We start from the raw sequence: 17,412 nt of genomic DNA on the forward strand, positions 1-17,412 counted from the left end.
ATAACTAATGTACCCTGGCAGATTAGATTCAATTCCTCAAAGAACTAAACATACCAGCAATAATTTAGTCAGATCCGCAGTTAAGCTGCTCCAAAATTGAAGAATTTTATTTTCTATAACTAACCCTACATTTTCCTCTCCTGTATAAAAAATGCAATGTAAATTTGGGAAGAGAAATTATTGCCAATTTTAGTACATTTTGTTGCTATTGTTTACTTTACCAAGCCTTAGGCCTAGGGATTAGAATTTATTCTGGGCGAAATACTGATTAAACATTATAAATACAATGGCACGTCAATACAAACATTAATAGCTGTAATATGAACTTAAGCCTTGTAGAACCTTGATCTTCATTATTATAGCACACTATTCTCAGTCCTTGGAGGTTCATCAATACCTCTATAAAATAAATCAACGTTTGAAGACCTCCCTTATATCTAGGAACCACCTAATCCAGCATCTCTTTTCCGGGTGTCCTTCACGTGCTTTCTGCGGTAATATAGGGTCCCGTGTAAACTCCCACATGTTCATTAATTTTACAAACCTGCGTGAATGCAATACCAGTAATATTATACTTATAAAAGAACTGAAAACTGCAGTTTTAAAAAACTAAATTAATTCATTCAATTAAGAGTATATGTCAACAAATTATTTTACAAATGCCTCTTATTTCATACCTTTTAGAAAGAAAATGAATGCATTTCCAATCTGAATCCTGCAATCAACATTAGCGAGAGAAACAGTTTGTTAAAACTTTTTCAATTAGACTTTTTCTTTATACTTATAAAAATAAAAATAGAAATTTATATAATACATATTTTTAAAAAAAGTAGCTGAACACAACGGAAAAACACTAAAAGAGTTGATGGAAGTGGAATGGTTTAAAGACTGGTATAGTAAATAGGATGTCCATTTCCCCAGGGTTCAATACCAAGAACACGCCTTCTTTCTCTAGGGGATATAAATATAAAGAAAACCATGCCCATGTATTTTTCTTAGGGTAGAGAGTAAGAAGATGGTAGAAAATATACCCTGGAGAGTTCATGGTAGTTTGCAAGAATTGATAAAAAGAATCTTACATAGTATTGCAGACTAGTAGTTTATTTTGATAGTTCATTCTAGCTAAGTTAATAGTTTAAATGAATTTAGGCAAAGAGTAGTTTTGGCTAAATTTTGTGTAAATCAATCGTTTATTGGTAAACTACATTAACAAACACGTCATAAATCCTGGTAATATTAGTGTCTAACAATCACAGATGTCTCATGTCGAATGTAGTTCTGAATGTGGCCCAAATTGAAAATACTTTCGTAAATATTGCTCCAAAAAAATTTGTTAGAACATTAAAACCATTAAATAATATATTCATTGACAGAAAATATGAAAAAGAAAAGTCGATTTAACGGTTTTGAGACTTTCTGTTCCTCTCAAAGAAAATTAACTTAATAGTTCTAATGTCTCATTTGCAATAAGCACACGCACTGCGATAATTTGAATTTTTTTTATATTTATGTGGCACTTGTTATTCACTATAAGACCCTTAAGTAAATATATTTTCAAAGCACGTATATAAGCACGTCTTTCTTGAACTGCAGAGTTCATTTGTTACAGACAATAGTTGATAAGACTGAACCGTAAGTTGCAAAGAAAGACTTGAAAGAAAACAATCTTTGGATACCAATCAGTTCTCGAGCCCGGAAATTGAGTCGAATTCACTTATGTGTAAATTTCAGTATAAATATATTTTTATAGAAGGTCGCTGTTATAGTAACTCTCTTTTCTCTTTCACTCTCTTTATCGAATCCGACCCACATTAAGCATCGCTAGATTGTTTTCAAAAACTTTTTCAAATCATTGCTTAAGAATTTTTCTGTTTATTTTTCCTTACCCGAACAACACAAGCAATGCTTTATTATTTGAATGTGAAATGTGATAAATGTTAATAAGTAATTTCATTTTTTATTGATTTAGTAGTAAATAAAAAATGTAGCTAACATCACATCCTTAGTCAAGAATAGGATATTGAATAGAATTCAGCAAGGTTTGTTTAAGACCAAGGTTTAATCTAGTAGATCAAAGTGAAGTTGGTAGAGAGACCCCTGCTCTGACGACATTTGCTTGGTTTAAAAACATCTTTTACCTAAGAACGGCCATAAAGTGACATTGTATTTCTGTTCAATATAAAGGTCTCCTTTCTTTATTTTTTTATCCTTTTTTCCAGAGATGCTGATTACCAAATAAGTGAAAATAATATCTAGCCAGTAAGGTACATTATCCTCTTCCTAGATCAGACGAAGATCGTTGAATTCCTTACGGCAAAAAAAAAGCATCTTTTCAAGTTATTTAAACAAAATAAGAAAGCTCTTGCTAAAGCCATGCGTTTAATATCAGATGGCAAAGCTTTTTAACAGATAATAAGATTAGGCTTTTCGTGATGCTAGTCACTACGCTTCGGGAAAAATTACTGGCCCTTGTTGATTAATTTTTAATTTAATCAATTTGTTCTCTTGTACCCAAAAATATAACTATTTTAAATTTTTTTCTTTATAATAATTAATCTAATCAAATTGAATAAAGAAAAAAGGTAAACAAATACAAGAATCTTATATAATAAAACTGATAATAATTTATAAACTTACTAAATAAATTTTTGTTTTTGTTTCAAAAACTCTCCTCAACCAACTCCCTCTTCTCTTCTCAAAATATTTTTCCGAAAAGTGAATTTAAGTATCTTTAGGAAATAGATTTCCATCCGACGAGCCATTAATAATACTATACAGTACTGCTGCTAAATTAAATCTATTGTTAAATAAATAAATGTGTAAGAAAATTTTCAATCGAAATTAATTCCTGCAAAGAAATACCTTACATCAAGTGACAGTCTTGCGCCATGTGGTGACATTAAGGAAAACTAAAAGATAACCATGGTTTGGTTAAAAAAGTAAAGAAAACACGTTATTATTTTACAGAATCTAAAAGAATAAGAAAAGACAAAAACCATTTCGATGTAAAGTAAAATTTCAAATGCTAATAAAATTAGTAAAAGTAAAGTAAAGTAATCGCCTATTTTTTCAGGCGGGGCTTAACGTCCAACTACCAATTAGCTGTCGTGGACGGAGGCGACTAGCAAACATACTTTACTATAAATTTCTTTTATTAATCATTAAATAAAATCCAAGGCCTAAGACCGGGAATCGAACCCAGTACCACAATACATATTAGCTTCACAGATCTCGCCTCTAACCGCTCGGCTACCGTGGCGCCTTGATAATGTTAGTAACGATAATATTCTGAAAAACTAACAAGATAAGGAATTATGGAAAAAGAATTGGTAGCATATATCAGAGGAGTTCAGAATTAATAGGAAGCATTAATAGTGTATCTAAATTACATTGTATCAAGTGGATAGTATAGAACAGCGTTTCCCAACCTTTTTTGGCTCGCATACCTCTTGGTAGTACATCATGCTAAATTGTACCACTTCGTAAAAATGATTGTATTTCGTGAAATTTGTTATTCCGAGTGTGTTATTTTATTATTATTATCTTTATCTGTATAAAGATACAATGTATCTGTTCACTTTATAAACTATGTAAAACTAAGATCTTAGTTTTAAAACTTTTTTTAAATTAAATTTAATATTGCTTGGATAGAGCTTACTCATTAAAAGCAATCTCTTAAAGCAGATTTTTACACAGTTATCATTTAAGTACTGTCACATGATAATTCTGTTAAATTTTATTTATCTTTTATTGATAATGATGTAGCTTTTCCTAAATTTTCTTTACAGAAGAGGTTTGAAATCTAGTTATCATTTGTGTTTTCGTGTTTTGGGAAAATACTCCATGAAAGACAATTTGTAATCCTGTTAAATGTGCTGCTATATTTTCTCGTATATCTTGAGACAGCTAACCTTATTACTTGTACATATTAACAACTTTACTGTATAATATTTAATTAAAATAATTTTTATGAATTATAGGAAAAAACGGTTCTATTATATTTTTATGATTTAAATTTTAATTTTTCATGTCCGCCATTATTGATTATTTTTTTGCGTACCACCAACCAGCAACTCGTGTACCACCAGAGGAACGCGTACCACAGGTTGGGAAACGCTGGTATAGAAGAATAATTGAGAAATTAGCACGAAGGAGAAGGAAGCATCAATGACAGATAAGGTTAAAATCGAAATGCTGAAGAAAAGGTACGAATGATTAATTTGTTCAAATCGATTTAGATACTAGATCCTCTAAGAAGCGCTGCCCAAATAGCGACTTAGAAAAATAGTCTCTAGAATTGTGATAAACTGCAACTCCAAATGACAATTTACTTCTTGTAAAGAAAACTGTAAAGAACCAAAGAATGTAATTAGGACAAGCTATTACGCCTGGCGAAAGGCAACTTATCAAAAATCAAGAAGCAATAGGTGTGAAGAGTGTTTTGGAGATCATGTGAAACGGGTGAGGCCATCTATGATTGAAAGGAATAACCTTCCTTTTAAAAATTGAGGCGAAATAATTTTCTTAAAAAGTATATTTTCATTCGCAATATGACAACTATATCACTTTTTACAATAAAAATAAAACAAATTCTTGAATATTGAATAAAAATAATTCACACTTTTTCTTGCTGTACATTTCAGTAATACATAGAAATGGTTAACAAAATTAGACATTTTTGAAAAAAAAGGAACATCTAATGTGACTCAGAAAAACTTTTATTTTGTTTTGAACTTAAAAATATTCATTTTTAATTTATGACGAAATATTTAGACAAACATTGGCTAGATGTAACAAACAATTATGGTAACGTCGAATTTTTTTCTGACCATAAACTAAGAAGGCCATTCAAATATGACCCGGGATGTGTCCTACGAAGTGAGAAGACAGGTATGGGCGTTTGAGGAGGCTAAGAGGGAATGTGTGGAGAGGAGGTACGCATAGTCTCGCCTAAAATGTGATATTTCTTTTTTTTTCAAAAGAGCTTTGTCCGAGAAAGGGAGTTTGTGAATCACCGTCCATTGCGCAACGAACAGCAATCCGATTTTCTCACCAAGAAGATGTTAATTTTATCCAAAATCCAGATTATTCGGATTGCTAACCTGGCCAAAACCCAATAAAAACGTGAAGTAAAAAAAAAATGAGGCGTGTGGAAAATGAAAGTCATCATCAATGAGATGGATCTTGAGCTTGGGCAAAGTATCCGATCCAAAAATGGGAGAACGTGGGTCTAATTTCATCGGCTGCTGGTTGAAGTGAAAAACCTTTTATCACAGCAAAACATATATACAAGATATCTTGCATTACTCGTAGACAACACGAAATCGCTAAGAACAGTTCCAACTTAAGGTTAGCTGAAATACACTCGAATCCTTTAGAAAATTATTTTTTCTACAAATCAATCATTCTAATCACAAAAAATGAAGCGTCAAGTAGGGGAAGATTCAGTGAAAAACGTGGGATAGAACAGTTTAAATTAAAAGTAGAAACAATCTACTTTTATTGATAGTTCCATCAGGTAGCAAAAATTTATTTCTGAAGAAGGGAACTATGCAGACAAATATTTATAATTTTTTTTTTTTTTTCTTAACAAATAATCAGTAAACAAACAAAAAAACGAAACTGCTTCATATTTGAATGACCATCGTTTAAAATTATTAATTTTTCTTTTACTTTAAGTACTCTTAAAAAACAACATTTTGAAGAAAAAAGAAAAGGTTTATTAATAAAACTAAATTGAAAATATATGAGCTAAATTTATATTTATTAATTTAAAATTTTTATTTGCCCGTATTTTAAAAAATTGTTTACTTATCTTAAATTCCTAAACTTTATTAAAATTAATATCTTAGTATTTCGAAATTATATATCACATATTTTAAATCGTCGATTAATAATAATGCACCCAGGCAAGGCAAATATATATCTATTTTTTTTTCCTCTTTATCTTCAATTAAAAAAATAAAAATGTAATTATTAAATTAGCCCAGGTATTTTTTTTTTAAAGCTATTTAACAATATAATTTCCTTAATTAATAAAAATAAAATAATCATAAATATTAAAATAAATGTGAAAAAGCTAATAAAATAAATGGAGGAATGTCTGAATGCAAATATCTAAAAGTGACTCGTAGTGAGATCCTATCTACATTGAAGCAATCAAGCAAAAATTATATAATTTATCGAAAAATTTAATTACAGTTAAGCATAGATTTTTTTTTTTTTTTTTAGATCTTTAATTTATTCTATTTCAAATATTTTTGTTTGAATAAAAAAAAAAAAAATGAGGTTAAAAAATAATAATAAAATCAGATTTAAAGGCAATAACTGTGAATCCACCAGTTTTGTATAAATAATAATAATTTCTTGAATTAAGTTAAAAAATAGTTATAATACATTTTTGGTGTTTATGTAGAAAGATATTGGATGGTTTAATGTATTTTATTATTATTTACACTACAAAATGTCTGATGAAAAATTTCTAAACATTTTCAAAGAACTCTACCGTAAGTGTTTATTATTTCATTTATTTATTTATTTATTTTACTAACGCATTTTAAGGGAATCCAAAATTTATTCAAGTTTACCTGTTACATTACTGTTTTGATTGTAAGAAAAATATGTTAGCTTTAATACAGAATTTTTAAATAATAGCTGGTAAAATCTTCAGATAGTTCTTTTTGTTGTTTATTGTTTCGAACTGCTACAAATATAATTTGTAAAGTGGCGTTTAAATTACATCTTAATCAATTTACAATTACAATATTTTCAGCAGAAAGGTTTAAATTGTACAAGCTTTTAGTTCGTTGTCCAAATTCTATTTTAAATTTAATGCGCTTGCCGTATTTTGCATGGATTAGGGTTGATCCTAAATGTAATGATTGTTTGGTATGTAATGATGATTAATGATTCCTATTGAAATTTAGTTTTTAATTAATAGCAAACATTTCAAACAATTAACAAACCTTTTATTAGATTACAACATTAAATCAGTAAATGCAAAGTTTCTTTACAGAAAAGCATTACTTCTTATATTTTAAATTTAAATGGACCTTACTTTTGTTTAAAGATAAAAATTTAAAAATTATTTTTTGACACAACATTTATTAAAATTTTTCTCTTTCTATCTTCTACATTCTTTCCTCTATTGAAATATGAGGGCAAGAATGTATGCATTAACCCATTAGGTACCAGCGTCAGAATTTTGGACAGTTTTAAAGATGAGTATTTCTTAGAACAATGTTGTTGAACGATACTGCGAAGTCTCATTCACCAAGTATAAATGTTTCTTTTTTTTAGACTTCAATGATGTCTAGGTGTTACTGTTTTAGCTTCCCACCTTCACAAATTTCATATTTACTTTTTGCTGATCGCTACTATATTCCTGCATTTGAGGTAAGTCACTAAACTGCTTGCATATGTTCTATTGAAGTTCATACATTATATAGAACATTAATTTATGCTGATGCAAGTTTTAAGGTTTTCCGTATCAGTTATTTTAAATAATTATCCTCTAGTGAAGACTAGCTAGAGAATTCTTTCGTGAAGCGAATAACATGAAAAGTGTATTTGAATTACGTTTGGCAGATGGTTTTTCAACAAGAAATGGAGAAGAAACAATCTGAAAAGAGGATAAAGAAAATTATATTTATAAAATTATAGAGGAAGCAAGTGAGAATCTATTTTCGGTACAAATCGAGATGGATATTTGTGGCACTTCTTCCTAAATTAGATGAGCTTGCAGACGAGTATTTTGACAACAAAATTATAGAAGCACTTATATATAGTCAAGGACATTGCAAGATATAAACAAAATTCAGAAAGAGATTTATCCATATTTAAACAGATGATGCACCTAAATATGGAATAATTCGGATATTAACCAAATTCGTTCTACACCATTATGTCAGCCGACATTCAGCACCAGCAAAAATATTTTAATTTCTATTTTTAACGTAATTACATTTTTTGTTTTTTGCTAAAACATACACTTCAATAATTGCCTGAAAAGTTCATAACCAGTTCTAGCGTCCTCATATGAGGACAGCAATTCACGCGAACACATATAAAGAATACTCAATTAGATTATTTTAATGAGTTTCATAAAAAAAAAAAAAATTCTGGGACATAATGGGTTAATACAATATACAATATATACAAATCACTCTTAATGATTATGAAATACCTACATCAACCGTAGTAAAAGAAATAATTCTTAAAATTTATTAAACAATAATTAATAAATAAAAAAAATCCTTACTTTTTTTTTAATTTATCATTTTCAAATAATTTAAGGTAAACCTCTTTAATAAGAATCAGGCAGTAGAAAAGCTGGTGAAGATTAACTGGGAGTGATATCAAGCACAAAATAGTAAGGAGAAAAATTTGTTGTTTACAAAATACATAATTAAAATGAATAGTAGTTGAAAATTTCTTGAAACTGAAGATGAGTAATGGATATGAAATAAACACAATAAATATTTACATAGGTGATTAAGATTTAAAATAAAAAAACCCATTCTTAATAATTAATCGTCAAACTGGCATTTGGAATCTGGTGGTTTTCACTAATGAGCAAGCATTTCCACTAATTAGCCAAATAAAACTGAATTCAATTTTAAAGTGTCGGTCGAAGCATGAAAAAGATCGAGATAGAATATCCAATACTCAATTTAATTATAAAGATTATAAAATATCAATCAAAATGTTAGAAATTTATGTTTAACAACCAAGACAGCAGCATATATTTTAACTTTACCTTTGATATTTAGGCTTGGGTTTAAATTAAAGAAGCGTTTTTGATAACCATCTTGAGATCTACTGCTTTGGGAAACGAGATAATGGTTTTTAAGATTCACATTTAAAAAAAAAAAAAAAATGACAATGAAGTACAGAAGTAAGACTAAACGCAGAAATCCCCTGAATATGTCTGAGAAAGGAAGAAAATTAAGACGTCTCAGGAGATTCTTAAGCTCACTGACCGTTATTGGGCAGCTTGTCAGGCCACCTGGATGGCCAAGCAGTAACACAGCATCCTGTCTAGCTCTCCAGAGTAACAATAATCACAGAGCTTTGAAAATTTGTTCGAGTCTTCAGTGCTGAATAAAATCATTTAATTAAAAGAAAAAGATATAACGTCATTCTAGGATTTAGAAGCAGAGTTGAAACTTTGGGATAAAATTAAAGAAAATAACAATTTATGACTACACTATGTGTTCAGACCCTAATACACCTTTATTTATATACACACAAGAGAAGACATGTATTTTATTATAACTTATATATGTTAGCTCAAAGTTTGCTCAACAATAACTTAAATAATGTTTGAGGAATAAATAGAACTGAGAAGAAATTACGATAAAAAAATATTTACTTCTATTTTTTCCAAATTAAATAACTTTACTATTTTCAGATACAGGTAGGTTTATAATGTTTAGGTTATTGAACAACTTACTTTGTTTATAATCAACTGTTTACCTTAGGTTTTTGTTTTTAAATTTTTATAACTGCATTAGTCATTAAAAATCACGAATTATTATTGTTTTTCTTCACAGAATTAAAAAGGGACTGAGAATATTACCTGAGAGATCCGAAACATCTCAATCTGCAAGATTAATAAAGGTTATTGTAGAGACTGAACTCGGCTAAATGGTTTACACTAAATTTACATTAACAAAATAGATCAGTCTTAACTCAAGCCCATGTGAAATGTTTATCTAAGCAAAACGTGTGGTGAGTAACTTTTTGTAGCGATTAATTATTTGGCGCAAAAAATCAGTATGGAAAGTTTTGATTATAAAAGAATTACAGTTGAAAAAGTACAAAATAATTTAAAAGTTCAATTTGTTACTCTTAATTAGAGGATTAGAAGAATTTTTCTTTTTTTTTCAATTTTGGTGACTAGAATAATTCACACACTATGATTCATGAAATATGATATTAAATTAGCCACATTTTCACGGATGTTGGCTTCACCACGGCCTACCTACTGACTCCTAGATTCTCTAAACAATAATGTCTCAATAAAAGATTTTTTTTAAATTAAAAATCGCTTTATAACCACTTACCCGTGTATATACATATATTCTAATCAAGCATAATACAACTTTAGTAGCGGGTGTGGGGAATATTTACAGATATCGAAGGCAAAATTAATGTTGCTGCCTCAGTTGAAATAAATTTTGCGTAAAAGTGGACATAAATTCTTAATATTGAAGTAAAATAAAATCAATAAAATTTTATGTATAAATAACACATATATTACAACCTATTTTTAAACATTTAATTCTTAAATTTCGCTTTCTTATTTATTTTTTTTATTTATTTATACTTTTTTTTTTAATTATTACTTTAATAACAGTAATATTCATAAAATAATTAGCAAAAGATAAGATAAACAACTTAAGAAAATAAAATTGCGACCAAGAAAAATTGAGCAAAAGCCAAATTTACAGAACAAAAAATAAAATAAGATAACCAAATTTAAAAGTAGAAAAATTAAAACTGTCCGGTAGGACAGTTGTATAAGGGTTGATCATCAAAAACTGCACGAAAAAGCGTAACGTTGAAAAACACCCAACTTTGACCATTTTTTTCTCTTTTTCTATAAAAGATAAAATTCCCAAATTTTCTTTAAATTATAGGGCAAACCCTCCTTTATAACTGTAATTTTTTTGCAACAACCCAGATCTAATAGGTTTCGAGAAAATATACAAGTATATTTATTTAATAAAATAAAGGAAAAAAAAATGTTCATGAATCCCGTAAAGATCAAAGAATATAATATTGTTTTAACAGCAATAGAAATGCATCTACAGCTTGAAGGTGTGGAAATCTCCTTTTGCTTTGTCAATTTTTTTAAATCAGTACATTAACAGAAAAAGTGTACGACCAGCTTCTTTTTTATAATTAATCAAATTAAAATTTTAATGTGTAGTAGTAAATAATAATAATGCCATGTGGAGCGCTGGTGTGCGCGCTAGAAAAAGTTGGTTGGCGTCTTATGTGTCTTATGGCGATTGCTTGCGATCAATGTTATGTTTATGTTGTGTTGTAAAAGATAAAATAAATATTGTGTTTTGGTTTTTGTTATTTTGTTGTTGTTGAGCTACCATTTTAGTACTACAATTCTTAACATAATTTTGTCATGAAGACATTTTGATATCTCGCAACAGTGAAACATTGATCTAATTAGGTGAGTATTCAGAAACTGTTCTTTTCGGAAGACCAAATGAACGCTATTAAATAAGGAAAAGGTAACGTGATATTAACCGAAGTCGGTGTTAACTTAAAACCCAAAAATAATGGGCTTTCAAACAATCTGAATTGAGGTATCCCTAAACTTATACCAATTCTGTTCTCTCATCTTAGTAACGGAAGCAAGATGATATTTATCAGAGAAAGAAAAGCAAAAGGAGAAATCAAGAGCATTTCCGAAGCTAGCGAATATAAATGTTTTTCTTTTATTATTTCAAATTTGTGACGACTTCATGAATTTTAATTTTCCACTTTTCTTTATTGTTGACTAGTAAAAGACTAATCCAAAATTGAACAATATGCAAAAAAAAATGTATTATTTTTTCAAGATACTTCTATTTCGATACTAATTTTAACTGAAAGAAATATTTTGAACAAGTACGCTAAGGATAATATAGGAATTGCAGCAGCAAGAAAACAGTTACCAACAACTATGAACTATTCATTTTCAAAAACAAAAACTAAAATACAGAATATTTAATGTTTTCTTAATAAAATTTTAGTTTCTTTCCAATCTTTTGATATTCATCTATCTTCAAAGAGTAGTTCATTAGATTTCTTCAAATATTTTGAGTAGTGTAATTTGAATTTCAACTTTTGTTGTGGCCAATGCAGGTATCCTGGCATTGACGTAATGTTTGACTAGTTTTCTGTAACTCAACCAACCTTCATAGCCATGTCCTGAAGAAGGCAATATAATTTGAAAGAGAAAATCTAAGGGCCAGCAACTGCAATCCAATACGCAAACCGCATAGCTAATCCCATCCCTAAATTGACATTGTAATTACTTCTCTTATCAAAAACAACTTTTTTTAGGTATTCAAGTTGTGTAATATATTTTTTAAATACTTTACTGAGTTTTTTTTAAGAATTTAAAATAATCTGTACTGAAAACTTCAAAAATAAAACGCAACCCTATTTTTTAAAAAAGATATATGTATGTATTACTCTACATAAAGCATTTTCTATTTTAGATTATTTTCATTGTTCATCTTTTTTAAAGATATTCCATTCTAAATATATTTGAACATGTTTGTTTAAATAAAATTTAAGATTCTGTAAGTTTTATGAAAGGTAAAAAATGCATTTCTTAAATTTAAATTTCGTAAGAGAAGTCGTCTTATATTCACGCTGTGGCACTTTGCAGAAGGCAAATTTTTCTACACAAACCTAATGAACTAATCTGTGAAGGGTAAATATACGAAAAATCGGTGCAAAAAATAATACCGGTAGAATAACATTAAAAATAAATCTATGACGAATAAAATCTTTGAAATTAAAATATAAATTGAAAAAGTTCCCAGAGTTCGTTTTTAAAATAACATCATCTACAGTAGTTTATTGTTACGTAACAAGAAATCATTTTTCAATCGTTAGTCAATAATAATACTACTTAGTCAGAAAAAAATTACAATGAAAGAAGTATATATTTATTGCTTTATCACCTCTGACACATTGTAATTTGTTTAAACATTAACGCTGAAAGCAGAGAGAATCCAAATTTTTAAAGGGTACTTCTAGAATTCATGAGCATTTTGTGGGTGTTGAAAATTCAAACAAAACTAATTTATAATGGGAAAAAAGGACGAAAAATTAACTTGATCACCTAAAAAATAAATTCCAGAGATAAAATTTAATCAGAGTTGTCAGCGATGTTGTTGCTGGGTGCCTGGTTGGAAATGCTGTGATGATGGTTGATGGGGCTGATGAACAGCGGTTGGTTGTTCGGCCAAATTAGACAGTCCTACGACTGATTCGTAGCTTGGAGGTGGCCCGTATAATTGCGTATATGATGTTGGAGGTTTAGGACTGGTTTGCGGACCACTGCTGGTGCTGCTGCCTACTTGCTGAGTGGTCTGACTATACGAAGGAGGTGGTCCTGCATTATTACTATTACTGCTAATATTACTTCTCCCTGGAATTATTTATTTCATCTCAAATTTGTTGTTTAGAAAAATTAAGTACTTTTTATTTTAATTTTAACATCTTGCAATTAGGATTCTAAGAGATTCGTTCACACAAAATTTAACCATATTATAATAATTTTTTTTTTTGTTATAATAATTATAATTATTTCTACATTGGTTTGTTTTTATCCGAAGCACTTTCTTTAAAAAAAATGGCCATTCCGCGCTGCGCTTCATGATAAATGTTAGACAGCTTTATTTAGCAGAAATGTTCTTTTACTACATTTAAAGTTGCTAGTGCGTTGCCACGGTAAAGCTGATCAGAGTCTTGTAAAGTAAAGCAATGCCTATTTTTTCAGAAGGGCTATACGTCTAACTACCAATTATATGTCATGGACGGAGGTGACTAGCTAACATACTTGCCTGTAAATTTCTTTTATTAACCATTAAATAAAATCCAAGGCGTAAGACCGGGAATCGAACCCAGTACCACAATACATATTAGCATTATAGGTCTCGCCTCTAACCGCTCGGCTACCGTGGCGCCGAATATAGTACTATCGACTACCCAGACATATTGCTGGGATTGGATTTTACCATAACTTCACCCAGGAGTTTCTCCTTTTTTGAGCACTTTGAATGCCAAGTTGATGGTGTAATTTATCAGTCTTTTCGCAAACTTTAATGGCATGCTACTTGCTGAGGAAGCAGCACTCTTCCCTTGACCAAAAAAGCTGCCTTAATCTTTTCTGTCACAAAAAAATGTCTCCACAAGAACTGAAGGTAACTTTCATGAAAACCAATAAGAGGATTGTCGATCGGCTGATTAAAGCATTCTGTTAGTAGAAGAAGGCCCACTTGCCAAGGACTAAGAACAGACTACCTACCCACCTTATAGCTGCCAGAATGGTTAATATTTCTACAATAAAGATGAAGCATGGAACGCCCCAGCCAAAAATTCGAAGAAGACCCAACAAATATCTCTATTTATGGGTTGGATGATGACCCATCGGTATGGTTAGTTCAGTTGTAATTGTCACATACTCTGAGCACAACCTCCAATTCTTTCGGTCCCAGCAGATCAAAAGAATAGAATGTAAATTGTTAAGAAACAAGAATACAATAACTCCCGCAACGTGCAAAGACAATCTTTTCCAATCATTACGAGTGGGAGAGGTAGTTCCACGCTAGGAACATTGGCGCGGATAAAAAAAAAACGGAAAAAATAAGGCATTGTCATTGTTTTTCTCGCAGAAAAAAATATGTTCTCTAATTTGACATAGCTCGGCACTTTTTTAGAATTTCCATTACTTCTAAGGGAACCGATTTCAGCCGCTATTTATTGTTCTTAAACTGGCATTTTACACAAATATCTTAAAACAATTATCGCTTGTACATGGCACGCTATTTTTCCTACATCAATTATTATATATCTAGAAAACAAAATATACCAAAGGTTTGTTAACTTTTCAAAAAAAAAAAGTCTTAAAGGATAAGTAAATACCACAGATCTAATTTTAGCCATTTGTGTTTACGATAGATTTGTACAGTTGTTGAGGTAAACATTATAGCAGAAGTGGGTGACTTTTCCACCGCCGCGGAAGGAATGTTTATCTCTTATGTTTACGGAATGAAGCGGGTAAAATAAACATTTAAAATTTATTAATTTTAATTACGTACCTTACAGAAAATCATCTTAGCTAAATAATAATTAACAAATACAAACTTTACAAATGTCCAAATAGGTGATAATTTTTCAGATATACTTTTCTTATGACACATTTTCATTAAATACTTTTTCCGCATTAAAGATTTCAAAAACAAAATAACACAAAGCAATTTTCGTTTAAAAACATCAAAAAATAAATAATTCAATTCCGCCAATTACTATTTAATGTTCTTCAAGAAAAATACTATTAAAAAACAAAATTAATTAAATAAGGATTAAATAGGATATATTATTGGTTAAATGTATAGTCGAAATGAATTTCATTTCATATGACGCGCTGACGAGGTAAAACAGATATGTTTAATATGTTATTCTTAATTTTGTTTTGTCATTATTATTTTCTATAATTTTTCAAATTTTGGGAATATACCTGAATTTGTTCTTAATAATCTTGGATGTTGGGCATATACTCTGATTGATGAGGCGAACTGCTAGTTATATTTGCATGCGGACCAGCTTTTGGCAAAAATTTTTTGCTATTTTAATTGTAATTTTTTCCTCTATAATTTTAAAGTTTAGTACAATAAGCCTTTCTGGCAGCGGTGCCTTGATGGCAACAGTGCTTCCATTTTTTGCATGTGGAATCTCAGAATTTACTGTTTCGTATAAAATCTCATTGATTTGATTCTGTCAAATTTTACTTCCTTATATTTTGTTAAGTTTCTAGGAACTTTGCTATTACTTTTCTTTTTCTACAACAGATCTGCTCGCAAGTAAAACTACTTATTAAGATCTCCCCGTGAGAAATTAATACATTCGAAAAGTGTTTGGCTGTCAAAACCGAAACTGCTTATCAAAGTCTCAGAGAAATAATTACGGAAATTGATCTAATGCGAAAATAAAACACCCCATATCTTTTGGCTTAAATTTTGAAAAAAATTATGGAAATGTGTAACAGTCATTTGAGTTTTGACGAGTGCAAACTCTCAACAGATGTGAACGAATCTATGAAAGTTGGTAATTTAATCAACATACCTGGATACGGAGGTTTCCAGATATTATGTAGTACAACTGCATCTGTGGCCGGATGATAAGCAACTCTTGCTGATCTTGGTGGAGCAACACCTCTACCTCGATTTGCTGCACCATCTCTAGCCAGTGATCCGACAGGCGCTCCCCTCCCAGGCATTGCTGATCCTAAATCTGTCAAGTACCCATTGTTGTTTACCCAATACCTGTACCACCATTGTCCACCAGAACATACCACGAACATAAATATTACCATCAACCTGTAAAACAATAAAAAATGAAACAAAATAAAAGTGAATTTGATAGTTTAATGGGCAGCCAATTTAAATTTTAAGATTTTCATCACGCGTCAAATTTGACTTACCTCTATCTATTTTATTGTACCAATACTATTCAGATTCCTAACTATGAAACATAACTTAACGAACACTCAAATTGCAATATGATTCGTGCTTATTTACACCCTAACCTTTCAGTCAGGTCCCAGTCACACTGACACCAATATTTCGCCCCTTAAACATTTAAAAAATAGCAGTCGGGGATCCAACCAGGATGCCGAATGTTTAAATTATCATTCGCAAGGATTCACCAGTAAATTCATTTAACATTTATATTATCCGTGAGGATATTAACCTGATTCATTTAACAGCAATGTACGAGCGTAGTAATAAAGCTTTAACAAGTTGAAACTTTCAAAGCAGACAACTTTCAATCTCTTAAGTGATTTTTTCTCTGAAAGTTCTTTCAAGTAATACTTTACTAAAAATATCTTTAAATAATAACATTGATTTCACGAAGGTTTTTTTTTTTGTAAAGGGTCCTAATAAACTAATAATTAGCTTACCAATAATACCACAGTTGATAAAACTGGAATGTAGGTGATATACAGCAGCCTAAAGTACAACAGTATTCATTTCTTGGGCAACTGCAAACAATAAATGATTTATAAAGGGTGAAAGAAATCACATAAAATCCTAAACCCGAAGTCAGTATTTAGTTAATACTTCTTTTTACACAATTAAAGTAGTTAAATTTACAAGATATGCAAAGTAAATACTAACACATAATATTTCTGCTGCCCTTCAAATTCAAACTTGCAATATCTTGCTTCAACCTAACAGAAAGAGATTCTTGGTAGAATTGTGAAATCCTGATTTTAAGTTTTTGTATTTCATAATTCTAAATAAAACAATACTTTGCGTTGTACAATAAGGCCAAAAAAAAAAACAATACTTTTAAAGTGTGCTCAAAGCTAGATAAAATAATAATACTTACGCTCATTGAATTATTTAGAAAATACACGAAACAAATTACAGCAAAAATATATATTTCCATACTTCGTGGACTTCTTTAATTTTGCAAATTAAATAGAACATCAACTACATTTTAACAAAATTGTTGATATTCTCATGCGACAAGCGAAATACATAGTAAAGCACTGACACAAAGAGCACAGCAACAGCTGGTAGAATGTAAACACTTATTTGTTGATCTCTCGGCCAGCCATTTTTATTCTATTTCTCTCCAGTTGCAAAGGTTAGCTGACCGTAC

General features: G+C 29.9%; 1 protein-coding gene across 1 annotated transcript; it reads right to left on the bottom strand.

The window, feature by feature from the left end:
• Positions 1-4,963: 4,963 nt before the first annotated feature.
• On the bottom strand, positions 4,964-17,385 carry LOC141458619 (uncharacterized). Its single transcript, XM_074136868.1, has 5 exons — positions 17,137-17,385; positions 16,923-16,975; positions 16,706-16,786; positions 15,868-16,121; positions 4,964-13,171 (listed from the first exon to the last, which is right to left on the bottom strand). Exons 1-5 carry the CDS (start codon positions 17,194-17,196, stop codon positions 12,903-12,905), a joined length of 717 nt encoding a protein of 238 aa, XP_073992969.1. The 5' UTR covers positions 17,197-17,385; the 3' UTR covers positions 4,964-12,902.
• Positions 17,386-17,412: the final 27 nt, after the last annotated feature.

Source organism: Rhodnius prolixus, unplaced genomic scaffold (assembly GCF_049639745.1).
Source record: "Rhodnius prolixus isolate KJV_2025 unplaced genomic scaffold, Rpr scaffold_5, whole genome shotgun sequence".
Taxonomy (NCBI): domain Eukaryota; kingdom Metazoa; phylum Arthropoda; class Insecta; order Hemiptera; family Reduviidae; genus Rhodnius; species Rhodnius prolixus.

Bases quoted from the DNA above. Each gene is read 5' to 3' on its own strand.
- LOC141458619 (XM_074136868.1), bottom strand. From the start codon at position 17,196: ATGGAAATATATATTTTTGCTGTAATTTGTTTCGTGTATTTTCTAAAT. The intron at 16,976-17,136 runs GTAAGTATTATT...TCTTTCTGTTAG, and splicing joins TTCTAAATAATTCAATGAGC to GTTGAAGCAAGATATTGCAA. The intron at 16,122-16,705 runs GTAAGCTAATTA...ATTGTTTTACAG, and splicing joins TATCAACTGTGGTATTATTG to GTTGATGGTAATATTTATGT.